Source organism: Hoplias malabaricus, chromosome 14 (genome assembly GCF_029633855.1).
Source record: "Hoplias malabaricus isolate fHopMal1 chromosome 14, fHopMal1.hap1, whole genome shotgun sequence".
In the NCBI taxonomy this organism is placed as follows: domain Eukaryota; kingdom Metazoa; phylum Chordata; class Actinopteri; order Characiformes; family Erythrinidae; genus Hoplias; species Hoplias malabaricus.
Window position 1 is genome coordinate 7,634,809 of NC_089813.1, and position 23,397 is coordinate 7,658,205.

Genomic DNA, 23,397 nt, shown 5'->3' on the forward strand with positions numbered 1-23,397 from the left:
ACCAAATGTAAAAAAACCCCCACAGAACTCAGATGAACCCCCTGCATCCCCAAGGTTTTCAAGCGATCGTTTTTATTCATCAATATTGGGTTCACCTGAAACTAACAGGAAATGGAGGGAACGAGTCATGTGAGGCCACACAGGCCTCGCGCTCGTCTTTTCTTCTGCTGTGCCGTCTCGCTCACTCGCTCCAGATTTTCCCAGCGCTTGGCTCCCGAGAGTCGACGTGCAATTGTTGCTGTCATGAGGGAGAGACGTTCGCCCACTCGTTTGTCACGAACGCTTATCATAAAAAATACTCAAGCGTTACGAGAGGGGAAACGTTCCTCAAACTTCATTTTCTTCCCCTTCCTTCGTGAAACCGATAAGCGTTGCTTTTTTAGGAGGGTCTTATTTATTTATTTATCTATCTATCTGTGGTAAAACATATGAAGGAGGACATTAGGTTCTCACGTGAATGAGTGAGTGGTGCCTTATAAAGCCCCATAAAATGTGAGAGAGGGAAGGAAAGAGTGAGCCTCGTTCTCGGCAGTTTGAACAGCAGCGTCCCAAACGCACACAGCCTGCTGAATCTGACTCTACATCCCGGCACAGCGAAGCGTTGATGACTAACATGATATTTTTATTCAATCATTATGTAACGCATCGGAAACGCAGCACAAGTGTGAAGCACATGGAAGGTGCAGATACAGTCCGCACGATCCAGGAATTGTTTGCCCACCAAAGTGTTTTTGACACCTTTTCCTTTGCACATTATGTCCAGGACTGTACGTGCCAAGTCCACGCTTTAAACTGAATCTTTGTCTTTCAGAAATGTAAGGTTTATTTATTATTTTTTATTGTTCATTGTAAGTGTGATCACTGCTGGTTCTATACCACAGTTTCCTCTTGTCACTGGTAATTAACCGTTCCAAACTAAAACCACTGGTGGTCAATTCGCTCAAAGTATTTCGGGGTGATCCTTGATTGAAACTACACTTAGCACTTTCTAGGAGGTGTTGGGGAGGATGAACGATGGCAGAAACAGCCACATTTTTAGCACTGCCCTGAAATGGTTAAAGCTCTGAAGAAGCATTAGAGGAATCCTGGGGTGGAGCCAACACTAGCCCAAGACAAAGGTGTCTTCCCAAAGTAACGTACCGTTCCTTCTGATTAGTAACGATGCAAAGAGAGTAACATCCATCGTGTCACCGTTCAACTAAATATCTATTTAATTCAGCACAACTGTTCTCTAGAGGGGGCGGCACGGTGGCGCAGCAGGTAGTGTCGCAGTCACATAGCTTCAGGGACCTGGAGGTTGTGGGTTCGATTCCCGCTCCGGGTGACTGTCTGTGAGGAGTGTGGTGTGTTCTCTCTGTGTCTGCGTGGGTTTCCTCCGGGTGACTGTCTGTGAGGAGTGTGGTGTGTTCTCTCTGTGTCTGCGTGGGTTTCCTCCAGGTGACTGTCTGTGAGGAGTGTGGTGTGTTCTCCCTGTGTCTGCGTGAGTTTACTCCGGGTGACTGTCTGTGAGTAGTGTGGTGTGTTCTCTCTGTGTCTGCGTGGGTTTCCTCCAGGTGACTGTCTGTGAGGAGTGTGGTGTGTTCTCCCTGTGTCTGCAAGGGCTTCCTCCGGGTGACTGTCTGTGAGGAGTGTGGTGTGTTCTCTCTGTGTCTGCGTGGGTTTCCTCCAGGTGCTCCGGTTTCCTCCCACAGTCCAAAAACACACGTTGGTAGGTGGATTGGCGACTCAAACGTGACCGTAGGTGTGAGTGAATGTGTGAGTGTGATTGGCGTCCCCTCCAGGGTGTATTCCCGCCTTGTGCCCAATGCTTCCAGGTAGGCTCTGGACCCACTGTGACCCTGAATTGAATAAGTGGTTACAGATAATGAATGAATGAATGTTTTCTAGAGCGACACCTAACATTTAACCCTAGCCCTGGTCCTATGGACACACCAGAGAGTGTGTTAACCCTCTGTAGCAGTACCTAGCAATGTATTGCCACATGGCGCTCAGGGTTCTACACAGAAAAAGGTGACTTACCCCAATGTTAACCACCAACCAATGCCTCCAGCAGGATCTTGTAGGGTTAGCGCGGCTTGGGGCATCAGGATCAACCATCAACAGTGTGTGTTTGTTCTTCTGCAGAGAGAGAGAGAGCTTGTGTATTAAGTGTGAATGAGGTAAGCAATGTGGACTATAAAGCACAAGAGGTACCTGAACTTAGAATAATGGTAATTTAAATGTTTTCATTACATGGCACTAGTTACACCTGTTTCACATCACCAGAAAACCCGCTTACGTCTTCTCTTTGTTTCTAAGACGGTAATTTGCTTTGACCACCTGTTACAGAACCTGCGCGAGTTACATTTGCATCGCACCCTCTTCCAGGTCAGTCTTTATCTTCCACTTATTGAAACAAGTGGAGAAAAGAATAGCAAAAGTAAAAAATGCACCTGAAACGTCTCTTTCCGGAGAGGTTCACTGAGTTTTATCGGAGCTAAATCACATCAGCCTAGCCCATCGCGGCAGTGACAGATCACCGGCTCAAGTACAGCTTCCAGCGTCCCCGAGAAACTCATCTAAAATGTGTGATGAAAAAAAGAAAAAGCCTTAATTAGCTGCTGATATTTTCAGACCATCTTCCACTCCTCTCACATTCACTACATCTCAATCTGTCTGCAAGTTTGGTTTTTTTCCTCTTCCTCTCCTCCTTTCTGTCTTTTTACAACAACACTTTCCCGTAAACAACCTGGCAGACATTTTGGGCGCTATACCACAACAACGACTGACCGGCTTAATTGCTCCAACTACTCAGCGTTTGCATGTCCCCTTAAAGTTGGAGAATTGTGGGAGCAGATTGAATTATTGCGTGAGCACATTTGTCATCCCTGGTGCCGAGCCCAAAATCTGCCAGACCATATGATGGCGTTATTATTATACGCCTCTCTCAGGCAAACAGGCCTGTCAATCACAGCCGTTACCGTGCAACAAGAGCCCCTCCCCACAGCGAAGAGACGAACATGACAATCATGAGCACAGCACAATGCACCGCTATGGAGTGGGGCTGGAGACTCGGGAAACTCGAGCTTTTTGGAGAGGAAGTGGCTCTCATTTCTATGAATTTGATACAACAACCTTTAAACTGGGCTATAATCAACTTGAAGAATGGCTTCCAGCTTAAACCATCCTAAAGATAGCGACAAAAATATAATGCCTTCTCCTGAGGAGGCTACCTTGCTAAACCATTTTTGTTACTCTATCTTAGGCTGCTGAAATAACCCCAAGACTGCTTACGATGAATCATAATCAGGCGAATTAAAGCCACTAAAACACGAAAATAAAAAATCCCTTATTTCCCCTCGTCTCCAGAGCCCAAATCCTCTGCTCACCTGACACAAAGCAATAAACCGAAACAACCCTAAGCCTAATAATCGGATGATGTTTTAAGTTTTAGCGATAGTGCCTGCAGGTAATACCCAAACACACGACAACAATGGAGCCTCCTCCACAGCCTGTCACTGGAAACCTTGACTGGAACGTGCTGAGCTGCCACCCCCCATGGGCAGATTAAAGACTGTTCTCAGACCTGTTGCCGTAGAGACAGCTACAGCCCTCTGTTTTGAACCGCAGTCTGTTTTGAACCACAGTGCCCTATGTTTATAATTATACGTACATTAATCATACGCAGCCGGACACTGGACAAATGATACGCGTCTGGGATTTGCAAAAACACATTCCACACAGAGAACTTTCTTATTGAGCACAGGAACCTCGAATAAGGACAGAATTAATTCAAATTTAATTTGTGAATTAACAGCAAATAAGCGAAATATCATCATGTGTGTGTGTGTTTGTACCTAGAATGCAACATGTATATATGTGTATAATTAATGTGCATTTAGACAGATGGAGGAAACAAATGTAAGAGAGGGAGAGATGGGAGGGGGAGTGTGAAACCTCTCTCTCTCTCTCAGAGCACTATAGGCTCATTTCACAAAGGTGTGTGACAGAAAGGAGCTTGTGAAAATAACTAGCCTTGAATAAATGTAGCCTTGGTCGTTAAATCCAAAATCTGTACCAAGGTGGAGAACAATTTGTTTTATTTGATTTATAATTGCAGTCATATATAGTTAGGATTATTTACATATCATTTCTATAAAGGCATTCAGGCTGAGACTGACACCTCGCATTACTGGGATTTCACACCTGACGTCTCAAGCTTGTGTCTTTCAGAAACTAATGGGAGTTCATATGTTCATGAGTTTGGTTCAGTCTTCTAAAAGAACGTGGACGGCTGAACATATGCGCACACGTATTGAAAATGCAAAAATATGCATCCACTTATAGATATAAATATGAGAACTATACATATATATATATATATAACCATCTGAACAAGGCACCGATCCATCACACTCACACCTGTGGACAATTTTACACACTCACCCAGTCACTCACACCTGTGGACTATTTCACACTCACTCAAACACACACCTGTGGACAGCTTCACACACTCACCCAGTCACTTACTCACACTCACACCTGTGGACAGCTTCACACACTCACCCAGTCACTTACTCACACTCACACCTGTGGACAGCTTCACACACTCACCCAGTCACTCACTCACACGCACACCTGTGGACAGCTTCACACTCTCACCCAGTCACCTACTCACACTCACCCAGTCACTCACTCACACTCACACCTGTGGACAATTTCACACTCTCACCCAGTCACTCACTCACACTCACACCTGTGGACAATTTCACACACTCACCCAGTCACTCACTCACACTCACACCTGTGGACAACTTCACACACTCACCCAGTCACTCACTCACACTCACACATGTGGACAACTTCACACACTCACCCAGTCACTCACTCACACTTGTGGAAAACTTCACACACTCACCCAGTCACTCACACCTGTGGACAATTTCACACTCTCACCCAGTCACTCACACACTCACACCTGTGGACAATTTCACACTCTCACCCAGTCACTCACACACTCACACCTGTGGACAATTTCCCACACTCACCCAGTCACTCTCACACTCGTGGACAACTTCAAACACTCACCCAGTCACTCACTCACACTCACACCTGTGGACAATTTCACACACTCACCCAGTCACTCACTCACACTCACACCTGTGGACAATTTCACACACTCACCCAGTCACTCACACACTCACACCTGTGGACAAATTCACACACTCATCCAGTCACTCACACATTCACCCAGTCACTCACACACACCTGTGGACAATTTCACACACTCACCCAGTCACTCACAAATCAAACTCCTGCAGCTAGGTGGCAGTGAGACTCCCTGTGGTAACACTGTGCTAAGTGACAATGGGTTACCTAAGTACTCCCATGTCCACGTGGCTATACGCCTCACTGCAGTCGGATGGTGTCTAACGTGATGACGTCTGAGGGCTCGAATGTCACACAATCACCAGTGGTTTCTGGACTGAGATTTCTCCACATTTTACTGAATCTGTTCACAACTTTATAGAAATTATGGTGAAAGACCTACATCCTTGGAAATCTTGTTTTGAGAAAGGTTCTTTCACAACTGTTTTACAATCTCCTCATGAAGTCTGGCACAACACGGTCAACCACCACCATCTTTGCTTCCAAAGCCTTCACAGAGTCTGTGCTGGATGCTTCATTAAAAACTTTTATATACAACTGTTTATTGTGAATTGTTTCAAAACACTGCCATCAGAATGTTCTAGAAATCTCTCTCTCTGTTGTTTTGTCTCCAGTGTTTGGAGTGTGTTGCAGGCATCAGATTTTAAATTTGCTGATTTTTTTTTTTTAAATAGCATCAGTGCGGCCTGGAATTTATTTTTTTCCATAATTTTATAAACATATAACATTTGTCAGTTAAATACATTTTCAAGAGAATTAACAAATCAGAGATTCTTACTTTTTAAAAATAATATTTTTCTAAGAGAATGTCTATTTGTTTATATTAATTACATCCAGATAAATTACTAATTCACTAATAATTAACCAATAATATAAATTAATAATAATAATAATAATTATAATAATAATAATAATAAAGCACCAGGTTTTGTTTTTTTTAGCCCCCGTCCGTCCCAATAAATATGAGTCCATAATATAAAAGATATTGTATACTATTAAATGGGCTGCAATTTATCAACTTCAATTCCACGTCAGGGGTTTACGTTCCCGGCCTCAAGGGCTCTCACAAAGTTAAGCACCAGAAGCACATTGTGGTGAGTGTGTGCCAGAAGCTCAGCGGTGTGATTTATCAACGTACCGAGGACTTTGTAGAACAAAGGAGGTGATGTTCGCATTTAACTTAATCATTCTGAATCTTACTCCTTTCCAGTTAACGGCAAGTAGAAAGAAAAAGAAAAGAATAGAGGAGCAAAGTCAGCCCATTAAAGAACAAGAAAAATACATCAGAAGGAGAAACGGAGCGAGCGAAGAGGAAGGAAGAGTGAGACGGAGACGAACGAGGAACAGCAGACCAAGTCCGGACGGGGAGAGAGATGTACAAGAGATAACAAAAGAGGGGGAGGAGATGGAGAGAGAAAAAGAGACAGAGAGAGAGACTAAAAAGAGAGCGAGGCCCCTTTGTGAGTTTATAAGTTCATGGTTTATCCCTGACCCGATACCAAACTGTGTCGTCCGTTCAGAAGCCTATAAATATCTCTCTCCTGCTTTATCCTCTCTCCTTCTTCACACACACACACACACACACACACAACCTGGTGGTAATGGTACGCAATCAATCCCAAATCCCTCTTTAAGCAGTGAAAAGACTTGAACTGGTTGGGTAATTAACAGGTATCTGTGTTGTGATTAAGATACAGAGTCGGCTTTAGAGCCATCGACTGTAGCTTAGCGCAAGGTTAGCCAATCGATGAGTAAATACCGAGGAAATCTCTCTGTTAAAAACACCGGAATACTGAGTGGAATACTGATTTCAAGAGGCAATGAATTCCAGAGCGATGGGTGCATTCCCAAAAGCGAAGTATCCAAAAGATGTTGCACATGAATCCGAACAAATATAACTCGCTAACTCCCTAAACTTTAGGGGTGGGCCACAATTAAGTCGTTCGTTTAACGATAAAACTCGTAGGAACGTATGAAATCACGTTTTTTTATTTTTTCTGTTTCTATATTTTTTTCCTACACACTTTCGGATTTTCAGGTTTTTACGAGTTTTTTTGTTTGTTTATTTTTTAAAGAAAATAAATTAAACAAACATTAGCAAATGGCAACTTAGTATTTATTGAAGCTGTTGCAATTACATTAAAATTAGCGAAAAATAAATGAAAGTTAAAAATAAATAAATACATTTTAATGAAATTAAATTTGGCAAAAAAAAAGCAAACTCATGCCTTGCGTCCGACGACTTTGCTGTTTCCTCGGTACTAACTTGGACGCACATATTTTGTCGGTATCCTTTCGTGTCTATTGTATGCTGACAAACTTGAAAAAAAGTCATTAGGATACTGCTGTGCCTGAATTTTACAGTTAAGGCTGTTTTTTTTAGTCATTTTGATGCTTTCGGCACACTCAAAGCTAGTCTTTTGGACATTCCCACACTAGCTAGCCAGCTATATGCACACCCCATGACATATGTGCATGAAAACAGGAGCATTTTGTGATTTGTAGAAAGAACAGATGCTAAAAGAACAAATTCACAGTTTCCGGAGAGCAGAATTTTTTATTTTTAATTCCGTACATATTCCATGTTTTTAACTGAACACCACTGTAATCCTGCAATTCCGTGACTCCATCTGCGTTCTCCAAATCGCGGAAATCATAGGGCGCTAATCTATTTAACATATTAGTTTCATCATAATTAGAGAAACAATTCATACTAGCGCCTCAACTCTTAAGGCTAATAACAGAATAATAAACCCAGGTTTCAGGGGGTTACAGTACATGCACCGTACCACGGGAGTAAGAAAGCAGGATTAAAGGAGGAAAAACACGAGATCAGTTACACGGTTTGCAATGAAACGCAAATCTGACGACACACCCATAGGAGCGCACCCAGGCTTAAAGAGCGCAAAACCACGGGGGTGAAAGAGAGGAGAGAAGGATGGAGGTGGAGGAGGACAGCTGAAAAGAAATGAAAGAGAGAAACAGACAGTGGAGGGAAGTGGAGGACACAGTTAACTCCAGAAATTCCGGATTTTTTTATTCGCTAAATTTTATGAATTTAACACTTGATCAAATATCATGGATTTAACCCTTTGAGTTCCAAGCTGTTTATTTAATTTGCACTTCACTCAAAAAGATCGTACCCTTAATAAAGCATTTCTTTCTTTCTTTACGCTTCAAAATCAATTCCTAAAAACTAAGTACAGACTCAAAGTTAGGAATCACAACTTACTCATTGCGGAAAACTGCAGCTTCTACGTGTCTAAGTGTCGTACTTATGAGTGGCGAACTGATACAGACCCTTAGTGTTTAAGGCTTTTATTTTTACACACCACCGAGGTTTAACTGTGTCCCCACAAACAGACCCTGCTTCAGTTAAGTGTGTGACGATGAGAACTCCAGAGACAGGAAAGTGAAAGAAAAGTGAGAGAAATAAGGGAGTAAAAAAAAAAAAAAAAAAAAAAACAAGCAGAAAGCGGGGAGAAATGAAACGGTGAGAAGAGCTACAGACAGGACATGACAGCGGTAGAGGAGAGTTAGAGGTGGCTGCTATCAAAGGGCATACAATGGGGTCAGTCCTGGGGGTCGGCAGGGTCAGAGGTCAAAGCAGGGGCAGTAATTGAATCCTGAGTGCGGAGGAAAAAAAAAAGAACAGTGCAGAGATTAGAACAGTCTCTCTCTCTCACACACACACAGAAAGAGAGAGAGATATAGAGAGAGAAAGAGAGAGAGAGACCGAGACTGTCTTATTTCCCTCTCTATTTCCCCAAAATCATTACTGTACACACTACATCACCCGGTCAGTATCTTCTCTCTTCTGCAGCTGAAAAACACGTAGATCACACACACAACCACACAAAACTATTTAAAATGTACACACACACACACACACCTATCAAGCCTATCATTTTAGACAGAGACATTCACCAAGTTCAGTGAGGGGTAATGGGCCACATTTGGCAGTGTAGTATCTGGGGTAAACAGAAAGTGCAATCCACTTTGAAGAACAAAAAAGACAAGCCTTCTGACAGATCAGACGTGTTTTATGATGATCACTTCAGTATGTGGGGTTTCTATGGCTTTGCTCGGTAGTTAAAGGCTCAGAAAAACACACCACATTCAATTTATGGCAATCACAACCACTGGAAGAGAGAGAGAGAGAAAGAGAGAGAGAGAGAGAGAGAGAGAGAGAGAGAGAGAGAGAGAGAGAGAGAGAGAGAGAGAGAGAGAACGCTAGCTGATGTGTGGGACTACACATAACCATACCCTCATGACTGGAGTTCCCACAGTGCAGCTTCCCATTGTTGTAACCTGAACTTAATCTCATCTCATAACAGCCGCACTTCAGCCCATAGAGAGTTGATTACAGTTATTATGGGATGGCTGAGGCTGGCGCTCGTGCTGTTCACTAACGGTCAGCGACACTGTGAGCAGGGTACCTCGAGTCATGCTCCTGCTGTTTACGGACATGTCCCCTGCCTCTCGTGTCTCGCTAACACAAGCGTGCCGCTGCTTAAGGACGAAGGAACACTTCATTACGGACATTAGGATAAAAAGTTAATGCCATGAAGGTCTTTTGGGGGGCGCTGGGGGTGGGGAGCCTTAGGAAAGAGATAAAAGCTGACATTTACTCCCTAAAACAACAAAAACCTGTCAGTAGGTCCACAGTGTCTGTCTATAACAGACGTTTTACACATGCTTTGGCTGATGCAGACGCAACTGTTCCTCTTCACGACAACGTTGACCTTGCTGTTCATGAAAAGGCATTAGTGGAGGCTAAAGCATGCAGTGGCTTTAATTGCCTTTGAATGTCTGAATCAAAGAGCTGTTCGTCCACTGCGTCAGAGGCAATTCCTTGACGTGGAAGACGAGAACACACTCAATCAAGGCTGGAATACATAGACTAACATGAAGAAAATTAGCTCTTTCGATTGTATTGCTTTTTTCTGTGTTTATTTTTTTTTTTTGAGGAAATCTGTGGTGACTATTCAGTTAAGTCATGAATTTATCGGATTATAATATGATTTGAACTACAATCATTTTTGGAGACAAATGTACTACATTGAAAACTGCCTGAGATACACACACACAAGCACACATTATCACTCTACAAATGTTTAGAAATGAAGAAATGTGAAAAAACCCTTTATATTTCACCACATACACAGTACTATTTAATTACTTTCCTGTAATTCTTGGTAATAACAGGTAAATAAGCATTATAAATCAAATATTGTTTAAAAAACCTATTACAGTGGAAGCTATGCTAACGAACGCCTATACTAATGAACGCCTATGCTAACGAACGCCTATGCTAACGAACGCCTATACAAACGAACGCCTATACAAACGAACGCCTACACTAACGAACTTTCCAAGATACGAATCGGGCATTTGAATTGTGTTGCCTCCACCAACGAACCATGGCTCTAGAATCAAACCCAAGCCGGCGGCTGGAAATGTCCACTGACCCCAATAGGCGAGTCTCCCAGCGCCCAGACTTGAGGGAGCTTTTAAGATTAGCAAATTGTAGCTTTAGCAATTTAGCATTAGTGTAAATAGCAGACATCGAAATTCGTGCTAAGTTAAGCCGTATCTACGCTTCGTCTCCCCACATTCACCCGCCTACTCTCCGTTATTCCACCCACCCTCCACCTCCTGTCATACAGCCAGTGCCTGTGTTACTCCTCCAGCCAGTCGTCACGTCTTCAAGGTAGCGATGTGTAACCACTTACAACTTTATTATTTTATTACTGTTACCACTGTATTTCTTTTTTATTTTTAGTAATGCTACATGTATTTTTTTTTACTAATTTGAGAGTGTTGTAAACATATATCAGTGCAAAAAGCGTGACTTTCGTGGTGGGGGCTGGAATGTATTAATTGCTTTTCCATTATTTTAAATGAGGAAAATTGACTCGAGAAACGAACTTTTCCACTTACGAACCGGGTCACGGAACGGATCAAGTTCGTAGGTAGAGGTTCCACTGTATTTCAGAATATATATATTATAAATCAGAAGTGGAAGGAATTTTAAAAACACCAAACTAAATGCAAAGAATCATGACAATGGAAAGGAAAGGAAAGTCAATTTACAAACCACAGTGCAATAGACATTTGCACATTCTGCAATAGACCAGACACCATCTGGACCAAAATAACATATTCAACAGTAAAAGAAATACAGACCTTTCTGGAATGTCTTTTTTTTTCTATTATGCAAGCACATTAGCACCACTCTCTTTTCTTTGTGTGCACGAGATCATGAGAGCTGATGATAATCAGCTGACTACAGTGAGAGATCGACATTTCCACGAACATGAAACACACTATTCACATTATATCAGCGGGTTATATCATATATCAGTGGGTTATAGATTTGGTGTAAGGTCAACAGTTACTTTTTTATTTCCAGCGCCTTTAAGGTCTCAGACAAACTCTAGCAAAGTGAAACATTATTTTTGTCGCCATGCAACACCTGTCTGGGATATTATTTATTTCTCTACTATGTGGCTCTACTTCTTTGTATCTATCTATCTATCTTTACACTTATATAGCGCCTTTCTAGACAATCCACACTGCTCAGAACACTCTATCCACACACACACACACTGGTGAGAAGCAGGAGCCAAACGCACACAACGTACTCTCGACCAGGAACCACCGTCCACCTGGAGGACTGCATCGGGCACTAGGGTTTCACCCAGGACAGAGCGCCGATCCATATCTGGGCATATACACATACAGACATTCATTCACATACACACTCATTCACTCACACACCAGGACAGTTATTAGAGAAGCCAATTCACCTAACCTCCAAGTTTTTGGACTGTGGGAGGAGGAAACCGGAAATCGGAGCCCCCGGAGGAAACCCACGCAGACACAGGGAGAACATGGAAACTCCACCCAGACGGGACTTGAACCCAAGATCCCAGCGCTGAGAGGTGAACGTGCTCACCACTAATCCACCGTGCCGCTGTACTTCTTTAAATTCAAGGCAGTGGGTCCCTAAAAATAGAGTTGACAACTTCTGATGTGAAAAGCAAAAAATTATTTTCCCACCATCTTTCATCAAACTATAATGACTTTGACCATTTCTGATAGGTCAGAAAAAACACTTAACCAATTATATCATGTAATCTCTCACCTCTAGCATCCACAACTATAATCAAGTCACTCAGAATAAGGTCTTTTGGCATCTGTATTATAACCATTGTCCTTGACTGTCTCTACGTGGAGGGCCTCAGATGAAAGTTAGCCTAGGGATTATGCAAACGTCCGAGACCACCCCACATTTACTTAACTTCCTGTCCGTTGAGTGCATTTTTTACATTTAATTTCATTGGTTTCCTTTGACTTTGACTAATTATTTATGTGAAATCTCCTCAGAAATGAATAAAAATTAAATAAATTAAAGCTGATTTCTGATTTTCAGTGCTATATGTACTACACTATGCTGATTTACCAGATAAAATATGTAATGAAAATGCTTTACTATTTTTTCACCTGTTGGCAATGTTGACACCACACACACACACACACACAAAACTATACAACATATTCTATTAAGAGGTGGTTCAAAGACCGCGGAAGAATAAGACAAATTCTCCAAGGTACCATAAACAGGAATCCAGTTAATATGTCTATGATTTGCTTGAGATAAAACCACTTGAATAGCGTGATGGGATAAATCTGGCATTCTAAAGTGTGTTACAAAAAGGCGCATGGCACAGATGGAGTGCTTTTCAGTGGTAGATTGAGATGCGACAACTTGGATAAGCTGAATGATCGGCACAGGCAGATAATATATGTAAGAGAACAGAGACTCCCCGATAAGCATGCTAATCCGCAACCCTGCCAAACACTCAGCGCATGGACACTGCCAAGTATCTGTGATGAAGTGCATGCGCACACACACACAAAGAAAGACGGAGAGAGCACGCACACACTTACTTTTGCACAAAAACACACTGAAAGGCAACCACACATTAACAGAAACACACTCAGCTACAGTGAACCATTAAAGCAGTGCATTTCTCAGCCACTTCCCAAAAGTAAAATTACATTTCAAAGCATTTCGAAAGGAAAATGAATAAATAAATAAATAAATAAATAAATATTGCCTGAGGACAATTAAACCAGGTCTATGAAATGCATCTGAAATGCAGCCCCCTTCGAGAGGGGTATTCTAAATATAAACACATATTGGAAACGGGGTTTTGTTTGACTTCAGGCAGCTATATGCGGTTTCCATGGCAACTCTTTTTGTTTTTGACAAGGGGGAGGGGCATATGAGGTAGAAAATAGTTGAGAAAGAGTATGTACACGTTCACTATGCTGGACAATTACAGGAACGATCATTAATAGTAAAATGACCTCCATCTTTCCTCTGTATTCTTACGTTTTCCAGAGCCGGTTGTAGCATTTTTCGATGCTAATATTCAAGTACGCGCCTTTGGATTTATTATATTAGTTTCTCAGTGTTAAGGCGGTAAACAACAACATTTGGCAGTGTATCTCCTGAGGTTTGAAAAGTGGTGCCAAAAAAAAGTTGATGAACTATGCACAGGTCCCCACTAAAGGAAGGGAATGAGCAAACCCTTAGTTGGTATTAGCAACAACAACAACAACAACAATGGCAGATGCAGAGGCATAAGACCAATTCCCCAGTTAATCATCAACCACATGGTTGATATAATACCTTTTAATAACCTTTTACTCTTTTAATTCAAACTCAAGCTCCTCCAGCTTCCATTGGTAAGAATTCCTTTAAGACTTACATATGTTTATGTGGATGGGAGCTGTGTCTGTGGCTTTTGGATTTTATCTTGTTAGTGTTTAACTAGATAATTAAGTATTTCATACAAATCACTCAGCTCAACGTCACCGCGCCCTGTCAGATCAGAGTATTTCTGTACTATATCCAAGCTCAGATATAATTGACACTTTTCATTATATGGAAATCATGCCTTTACCACAGATGTCTGTGATTAAATATATTTCCAATTAAAACAAGATAACCTGCTTTTCTGCTAAGTGACTTGGAATCATATTTATTATTCAGTTTCATTTTATCCATCTGAGCCCTGCTCTGTGACGAGTGTGGTGTGTTCTCCCTGTGTCCACGTGGGTTTCCTCCGGGTGCTCCGGGTTCCTCCAACAGTCCAATGCCTTCACTGAGAGGACAGAGCATCTGGGTTCCCAATCCCTGGAAGTGTGTACTAGTAAATATTATGTGTTCATTTGACTTTGAGGACGTAAGGGTGGATAATGTGATGTCTATTAATGGCTATTAACCCCAATCTTATGTTCCTTATTCAATTTAATTTAATTACATTTTATCAAGAATTGAATTTTAGGAAAATTGTTTATTGCTTTATTTATCCTGCATTTAATTCTTTATTTTTTAAATCCTGCCACTTTTTCTCATGGTTAAGTAGAAATCTTAAAGGCTAATCACCAAATAATGGACCTCCATGAATATTTCACATTATTGTAGTTACTGACAGATATAAGTACGAATTAAAATGAAAATAGCATCTTAATTTGCTTTAAAACTGACAATTTTATTAAATTGACGGAAAAACCCGAGCTCGCTACGGAAATTCTTGAACACGACCGTGACGTCACTGGTGAAAAGCAGCTGAACAACGCCGCGGTAAAACACCGTTATGACCGACTGTTATGACAGTATCTAGCTAAATAACCAACATTATTCATGACAATAGCCTAGCAATAAGCTAAACTCAAATTTAGAGGTACCGTTATTCTTGTAAATGTGATCGAAGTCAAACTCGAATTCATCCGACACTATAAACCTCCGTAATGCAGCTACGTAGCCGAGTATAATCTGAGCCACCGAGTTTAGCAAGTCAAGCTAACGTTAACTAACACCAACTAAAACAGGCGAAGTGAGTGTCCTTACCCTGTTTACCTCCATGTTACAGAGGCTCTTGAACACCTTTCGTTGGTGTCCTTACATGCCCATATTGTTGGAAAAGCGCCAGTGAAATGAGCTACAGATAACGGAGTGAGCGGATGGTCCTTTCCAAAGTGTCCGTTTAAAGTTGACAAATGTAGTCCATTTTCTGGATATTTTGGGATCTTTGGGCCATTTGTGCACAGATGTCCCACTGTACATTGAATGATTGCAGCCAAAAACAACACACCTTTTCATCATTTTGCATTAAATTAAGTGCAGCTTCTAGAGTTGTTGTCCACCATCTACGTCACAGGCAAGACGCCTATTAGAGTTTCCGAACACCGTTGGGGGGGGGAAGACCAACGGTCTTTTAAACCTTATTCCTTGAATTAGTAAGAAATAACATGTTTTCTGACTATCAATAAACACAAGTTAGGAACTCAAACTCCACTGTATTTATTTGTTTGACACTTTCATAGAGCTGCTGCTTAGCCTTTAAGAGTTTCCTCATCTTTTGAAGTGTATTAGGATATAAGGTGGTGTTTATAAATATTTGGGAAGAATGATGAGAAACCCAATCATACGGTCACCGTCCGTAACCACTTCATGCTGGTCACAGTTGAGGTGGGTCCAGGTATTGATTCCTACCTCGAATAACAAGGTGCAAGTCAGGAACACACCTTGGACAGGGAGCCAGTACATCTCACACACTAAATACAACAGTCACATTTAAATTGGTGTTTCACGCACACTTGAAGCACCTCAACGTCATAATTAAACACTGAGATTATCAAGGCTAGATCTAACCTTGTTAAACACAGTGAAAACAATACCAACCCGACAGGTCAAAAGGGAGGGATACAAAGGAAGAATCGCTGCTTAATTCCACGTATCTGATAGCATGTGTTGAGCACACAGATTGCAGAGTGGAGAAAGAAAGTCTCCCAAACTGATTCTGACACCTCTCCTGCTAGCCCATCAGAGCCGCTAAAGCTAACGCTAGAATTCACAGGCACTGCATGTATCAGCGCGGAGCACATAGCTTCCACTTACTCCTCTCCAGCACGATTAATTATGGCTACTGATGGATGGCGTGTGAGAGAGCGAGTGTCATAAAAAAGAATTTGTCACTCATGGCTATGTCCTCTTTGCGCTCCTCTCTGTGTGGGAAGATGACATTGACGCCATGCGTGGACACAAAACAAAAATGCCCTGTCATTGACACGTTGGCCAAATTAAAATCTTAGTGAATAGTTTCGCAATGAAAAGTGATGGACAAACAATGGTTAGTTCACTACATCTTTACAATGGATAAGGCTTTAATGAACAGTTGTATCATCAAAAAGGATGCATTCTGATCCCGGGTTGGGTTCACTGGATGTTTCCTCCTTTGTAGATGAAAGTATTAGTTCAGCACTTAATTTAATAGTAACTAAAATCATTTTGGGAGGCCCGGTGGCGCAGCAGGTTAGTGTCGCATTCACACAGCTGCAGGGACCTGGAGGCTTGGGTTCGATTCCCGCTCCGGGTGACTGTCTGTGAGGAGTGTGGTGTGTTCTCCCTGTGTCTGCGTGGGTTTCCTCCGGGTGACTGTCTGTGAGGAGTGTGGTGTGTTCTCCCTGTGTCTTCGTGGGTTTCCTCCGGGTGACTGTCTGTGAGGAGTGTGGTGTGTTCTCTCTGTGTCTGCGTGGGTTTCCTCCGGGTGACTGTCTGTGAGGAGTGTGGTGTGTTCTCCCTGTGTCTGTGTGGGTTTCCTCCAGGAGCTCCAGTTTGAGTGTAAGAGCATTAATATGTAGTGTGCCCTACGTTTTCCTCTACTCTTCTCTGAAGGATTTAAACATGAGCTGATACAGGATGGTTAGGTCTAGATCACTCCAACTCATTCCAGTCAAAGTAGATGGAGCTCCATCACTCCAGAAAAAGCAACTCCTTAATTCCACAGCATAGTTTTGTGGGCTTTATACCCCTGTAGCTCACACTAGACATCGGGCACCTGGTGACCATAGGATTACGTGTTTCTGCTCAAGAGTATCCCATTGGGAGAAGAACATAAAATGAGGCCTCTGCATACTTTGTTTTACGTTATAACTCAGCAGAAATATAAGAATGTAATGAGTGCTGTAAAAACGAAGATGCCTTTTTTAAAAGTGGTTCCTCTAGAAGAAACGTTGGCAGGTTTTGCTTAAAATATCAATAAAATGTACCGTTTGACGGTAAATAAAGCTCCAAATCCTTGTGATATGGAAAATCTAAGGTTTGCTGTACATTTCTGTCATGGCACAATCGTTTGCCACCCTTGGGTGTTGGATCACAACACGCCTGGTCCAACTGTGTGTGACAGAGGTTCGGTGGAGGCTCTCTCGGCAGGCTTGCTTTGACGTATCTGTCGAGCAGATGAGTGCCGTCTGTGTGCCGCTTGCACCAGCCCACCCGTCTGACAAACGGCACCTCACTGATCAGATCAGCGAGAGCTAGCGTCAGGGAGCCCTCACGTCTCACCGAGAGCCAGAGAGCCCGCCTGAGTCAAGACGTCAGAAACACCGGCACCGGCACCATCATTCACAGTTCAGCTCCGCCAAGACCGAAGAGAACAGATGGAGACTCACAGAACATATAATGCATACATTTATCCCAGCCTGTGAAACGTCTTACTGAGAGAAGGAAAAGAAAGCACACTATTTCGAGGAACATGATGTACGCTGTGTCGCATTTACCAGTTTTAATTTGGTGTGCCATTACAGCGTTACAACAGTCATCGAATCATTGTGTATACACTCTCCGCCAAAATGCTTCTATACAGTAATGAAAAGGTTTATTTAATTTACAACTGAGAACACTTTTTTCCATTAACCAGCGTTTCCTAAACCTTTTCTGCAGTGCCCCACTTTTGTAGATATTTTCAAAGTATCCCCAAAAACCAACGTACATATCTCTCGCTTACAAACTTGATTTAACTTTGTGTAAAACCACAGACAAAACAAAAAGTGACACGGTACGGTACAATTACTACAAGTGACATGCACTATATATACACATCTCAGTCATTTGCCTTGCTGAGCCCCACTGCAATAGATCTGCACCTGAACCACTGCTTTAAAGAATAAAGATTGTTCACTGTTCTATATTCAACCATTGCTTTACAGTAGGGCGACCAGACGTCCTCTTTTACCCGGACATGTCCTCTTTTTGACTTAAAAAAATGTCCGGGCGGAATTTCACAAACGTCCGGGATTTTGTTTTTCTAGAGCTTACATAGAACTTCGAGAAGTTTCGTTCACAAACAAGTCCCGCCCTCCCCTACTCCACTTGAGTGAGAAGGGGGCGTGGTGAAGTAGCCTAAAATCTTCTGATTGGACGGTCTGACTGTAGAGCTACCGTTATTGGTCGATAACCTTCTCTGTAAACATTTAATTGGTCAGTCTGCACGTCAGTAGTCCTTGTTTACCTCAGGCAAAGCTCATGTACCCACCCTCATCTCGAGCAGCTATGCCGAAACGTAAATGTAAGTTCTCAGATGAATTAAAAAAGAAATTCCCATGTTTTGTGTAGTAAATAAAGGACTTAAAAGCACACATAGGTTCAGCTAAGCATACAACGGCAGTCTTAGATCTGGTCACCCTATTTATAGTGTATAGTTGTATAAAATATTGGACAATATGGCAATATGTTTATGCTCTTGTTCAATTTAGTGGTCATCACAGAGTATGCTTTTTGTGGATATTGTGGGTATTGTAAGCAGTTAAAGGCAACGTTGACAACTCTGGAAAACTACTTTCTTCACATCAAAACAAACTGTCGCTCGTGTTTGTTTTGTTTAGAAGCTGCGCATCTTCTGATGGAACGGTGTGTCCGAGTAAGAAGCTGACTGTACCTTGTTTATGGCAGAAGTTTTTATGGTTTGTAAGTTTTTATTCACTCTTTGCATTACCACAGAAACTCATCTCTAACACCAGCTGTTTAGTTTTGTAGCACTTTTCGGGTTTCCGATGCTTTTCTATATCTAGAGGTTTACTCTGTTGTCAAAATACCTCCTGATGCCATTTCTCAGTCAGCGACACAGTAAGAAATTACACAGTAACAAAACCTTTTTCACATTTACTGAACCAGGGCTGTATTTTATTTTATTTTTTTAATTTAAATAATGAACATTACCTTTAAAATACACCAACCAAGTCCATGTTTCATATTTTAAATGAGGCAGACATGCTCTTCACTTGAGAAAGATGCCACAAATAATGCTGAATCTCAGTCACACCCTGAACCTTAACTCACTCAAGAGATCTCACTCAAACAAAATACACGTCAGTCTTTTTCCATACGTCCACATCCGAGGTTTCTCCCATTCCTCCCACTCAGTCTTCTTTGGATTTCAAGATATACTTTTATTTATTTATTTTTTAAGATCTTAAAAGTACTTCTGAATGTGTCTGTGTTGCCCTGTGAAGGACTGGCGCCCCCTCCAGGGTGTATTCCCGCCTTGCGCCCAATGATTCCAGGTAGGCTCTGGACCCACCGCGACCCTGAACTGGATAAGGGTTACAGATAATGAATGAATGAATGAATGACTTCTTAAACACATTACAATTCAAATATTTCCAAGGTGTTTGGTTCATTCCAAGACGACCAAGACCATTTAGTACAATTAAAATCACAAGGGACACAATAAACCTGACATGTGTCACATTGCTCCTGGCATTATCCTCATCCATTACCCGACCCGTTCAAATTGCTGTGCCCATGGGGACCTTAAGGCCGAAGGCAGATAGCGGCTTAAGCAGGATTTACATAGACAAAAAAGGGCCGTTACTCAAAAGGATGTCTGTCTCTGGGAGTCCGTACCTGTTGACTATACATTACAGAGGATTAAGATGCGACTGTCTTGAAACTGTTTGGTTTTTATCATTGCCTTATATTTCCTAAGGTTTCTGCTGACGCTGGGAGGTCAATCAAATGGACACAATGACAACCAACGAGCATCTATTTTATCAGAGCCACCATTTTTCCATCCTATCTCATAGATGTCTTGTATATCTCTCACGTCTCACTTTCCTTCTTAAGGTCTCAACCAATGCCTGAGGTCCATAAACTCACTGTATTCTGTGGAACATCTGGGATCTGCTTCTCTGTAAAGGCAAGTTACGGGACAATAACCCCAGCCGTTTTTCTCAAGCTAGGGGAAAAAAAAATAGTGTTTTTAAAAGCAGAGATTGAATATGTTCCGCACAAAAACAGCAGAGAGCCTGGGATCAGCCTAGCGGCAAACACAAGCACTCTGCGTCTCGTACTGTGAAAGGGTTACATCCGCATCTCGGGCTGAAAGAAAAAACGCTCAACATACACACGGAGAAGCACAAATCCTGTTGAGCTGAGCTGAGCTGAGATACCCTACATACTAGCAGCCCTTCAAGGCACAATTAGGATTTTACGGAAGAAATCCACATTCCTGCACACACAGAAAGTCTTCTTTTTATTCTTCCTCACCACCACTGTCAACTCGCGCTCTCGCTCGCTCTCTCGCTCGCTCTCTCAAGGAGGGACCTGAAGCAGCTCTAGATAGGCTTTGGACAAAGAAACAAAAACAAAGCCAAAAAAATTATAAATCAAACTGAGCTCCTGTTTTTGGCAGGAAAACGATGACTGAGGGTTAAGTGGGGGGAAAAAGGAAAGGTATTTCTCATACGTTTAGCAGCAATCAGTTTATTCATTTCAAAGTGGTGTGAAAACCAAGCATCAGCGCTGGGCGATGGAGTTTGTTTCATCGCTTGACGCACTCAAAACAGAGCGAGATTAAGAAACAGAACTGCAGTTAAGATGTTCTTGGCTGAGAGCTGTCTTCTACTACTTTAGTGCAAAATGTGTGCCATTCGATCATAAGACCAAAGAAAGCTTCAGGGATCAAGAAAAAAAAAAAAAAACACTTACCAATAAGCTTCTGCCGTCACATTTAGGGCAAACTTTTAAGAACTTTGCAAAATAACTATTCAATTTCTGTAAGTGTTAACAAAGATAGAAGGACAGAAATATATCTCAGTTTGCACTAGAGGCAGCGGGGACTGAAATTACCTTCAGCGGCTGAGAGTTTCATTGGGATTGATATAAGAACATACTTTATTATGATATAAGAACACTAATAAATTACCTGGCACACTTCAACAAACTCAAACAAGCACTGATCACTGCACCACATCATGAAGCCAATCTATAAATACTGATATCACAGAAGGGGAACCTAGTGTCAATATATTTCTGAGAGGTCTAGATCACATACTAATTATTGGACTGAAATTAACAGAGCAACCAAATATACCCAGAAATATCCATTTGTGAGAAACAGTTACGGAGAAGCAAAGAAACCCCAATAAAGAGTTAAAGCAGTCTGATATTTGATCTGTAATTTTAGGACGTGGTAGATTTCAGACTGTTGGACTTTGCGTAAGTTCAGGTGTAACCTCTAGCATCTGATCACTGGTCGGTTTCTGACCAACAGACCATTGCTAGGTGGATATTTGGTATTTGTAAGTGGTAGAAAATTTTGAATTAATTGCTGATTACACTTTTTAACCCTTTAGTCTTTAGTCACGACCAGTACGTTTTCAGTGCCTCTCACTGGAAGTAAATCTGAAAAATGAGAGATTGTAATATATTAGGATTTCTTAAGGAACTGGGGGCAACATGCTGCCGAAAGCGGATTTTACTTGTAAATGTAAACCCAGGAAACCCATTTTTACGAGTTGAAATTAATTAACGCAGGTAGAAATACGCTTCCACCTTAAAATCCAAATTCAAAGATAATTTCTAATGGCTTTGATGTCCATCACAGTGAACACTGGGTATAACGAATGTGCCAATGTGCCGTGATAAGACTGGGATTTTGCATTCTATAATTGAATAATTCAAGCAGGTGGCAAAACCATCTGAGCACAGACATGACTTTAGATCTAACGGCTGTGATCTTCAGAATAACCTTGTTTCAAATGTATATAAATAATTAGAAAAAAAAACAAAACAACCACAACAAGGAAAGAAAACCAACTTTAGAATGTACTGAAATTACCTCACACTACTGCCCCTTAAAATGAAAGGAAGTCCCAAGTGCAGTAAAATGAGAATAATGAAAAAAGAAAAGAACAATGCGTTCAGCTCACAAACACACACACACACACACAGCAAAGCACAAAAGAATGATAAAATATTGCAGCTACAGACGTTAAGTTGAAATAACGTATTGGAACAGTAGACGTGTTTAACAGTTTCTAAATTTGACAGCGCCGGCGCCACACGCCCTGAGGAGCTCATCACCATATTTCTCCTGCCTCTGTCCATTTTATCACTCGGCTACTCTGGGTTCGATGGAAAAGGTTAAAACCATGCACGTCAACTAAAATGGCCGTCCATGTTGTTAAAGACACGACACTGAAGTTAACGTTAATGTGTGGAGGTTACACAACTACAAATACTTAATATGTAACAAATATACTGGTAATGACCAACACTATCAGCGCACTACGTAATAAATTTAATAACTTAATTTCAATATGTGGATGTATTGAAATGACTATATATATATATATATATATATATATATATATATATATATATATATATATATATATATATATATATATATATATATATATATATATAGCTTTTCATTATCATTCATCCATTGTCTGTAACACTTATCCCGTTCAGGGTCACGGTGGGTCCAGAGCCTACCTGGAATCATTGGGTGCAAGGAGGGAATACACCCTGGAGGGGGCGCCAGTCCTTCACAGGGTAACACACACACACACATTCACACCTACAGACACTTTTGAGTCGCCAATCCACCTACCAACGTGTGTTTTTGGACTGTGGGAGGAAACCGGAGCACCCGGCACAGACAGTCATCCAGAGGAAACCCACGCAGACACAGAGAGAACACACCACACTCCTCACAGACAGTCACCCGGAGGAAACCCACGCAGACACAGGGAGAACACACCACACTCCTCACAGACAGTCACCCGGAGCGGGAATCGAACCCACAACCTCCAGGCCCCTGGAGCTGTGTGACTGGGACACTACTTTTCTGTAGTTTGATTGTGGTTTTTATTTATTTAAAAAAAGTAATTCATCCCTGAACCCAAAGACATGAACATACGAATTATTGAATAATATATTGTGTTATGTGTAATTTTTCAGTGAATATGTTAATTACCTTTTAAGGGCTTGTTAAGCAGTGTCTTATTTAACCGAAGTCAACATCACCGTGAACGTTTTTGGGTCGTTTTACACAGAGCAACCCGAGAGAAAGACAATCAAGGGGAAACCAAAAGAGCAAC

The 23,397-nt window shown here is 41.7% G+C and overlaps 1 protein-coding gene across 2 annotated transcripts in view; it reads right to left on the minus strand.

The window, feature by feature from the left end:
• The window catches only part of LOC136666284 (phosphatidylethanolamine-binding protein 4), a 106,754-nt gene that overhangs the window by 61,211 nt on the left and 22,146 nt on the right, over positions 1-23,397 (minus strand). For both annotated transcript variants that reach the window (XM_066644383.1, XM_066644382.1), the window contains exon 4: positions 2,020-2,118. In XM_066644383.1, coding sequence (XP_066500480.1) covers positions 2,020-2,118 — 99 coding nt within the window. The remainder of the gene's footprint in view (positions 1-2,019; positions 2,119-23,397) is intronic.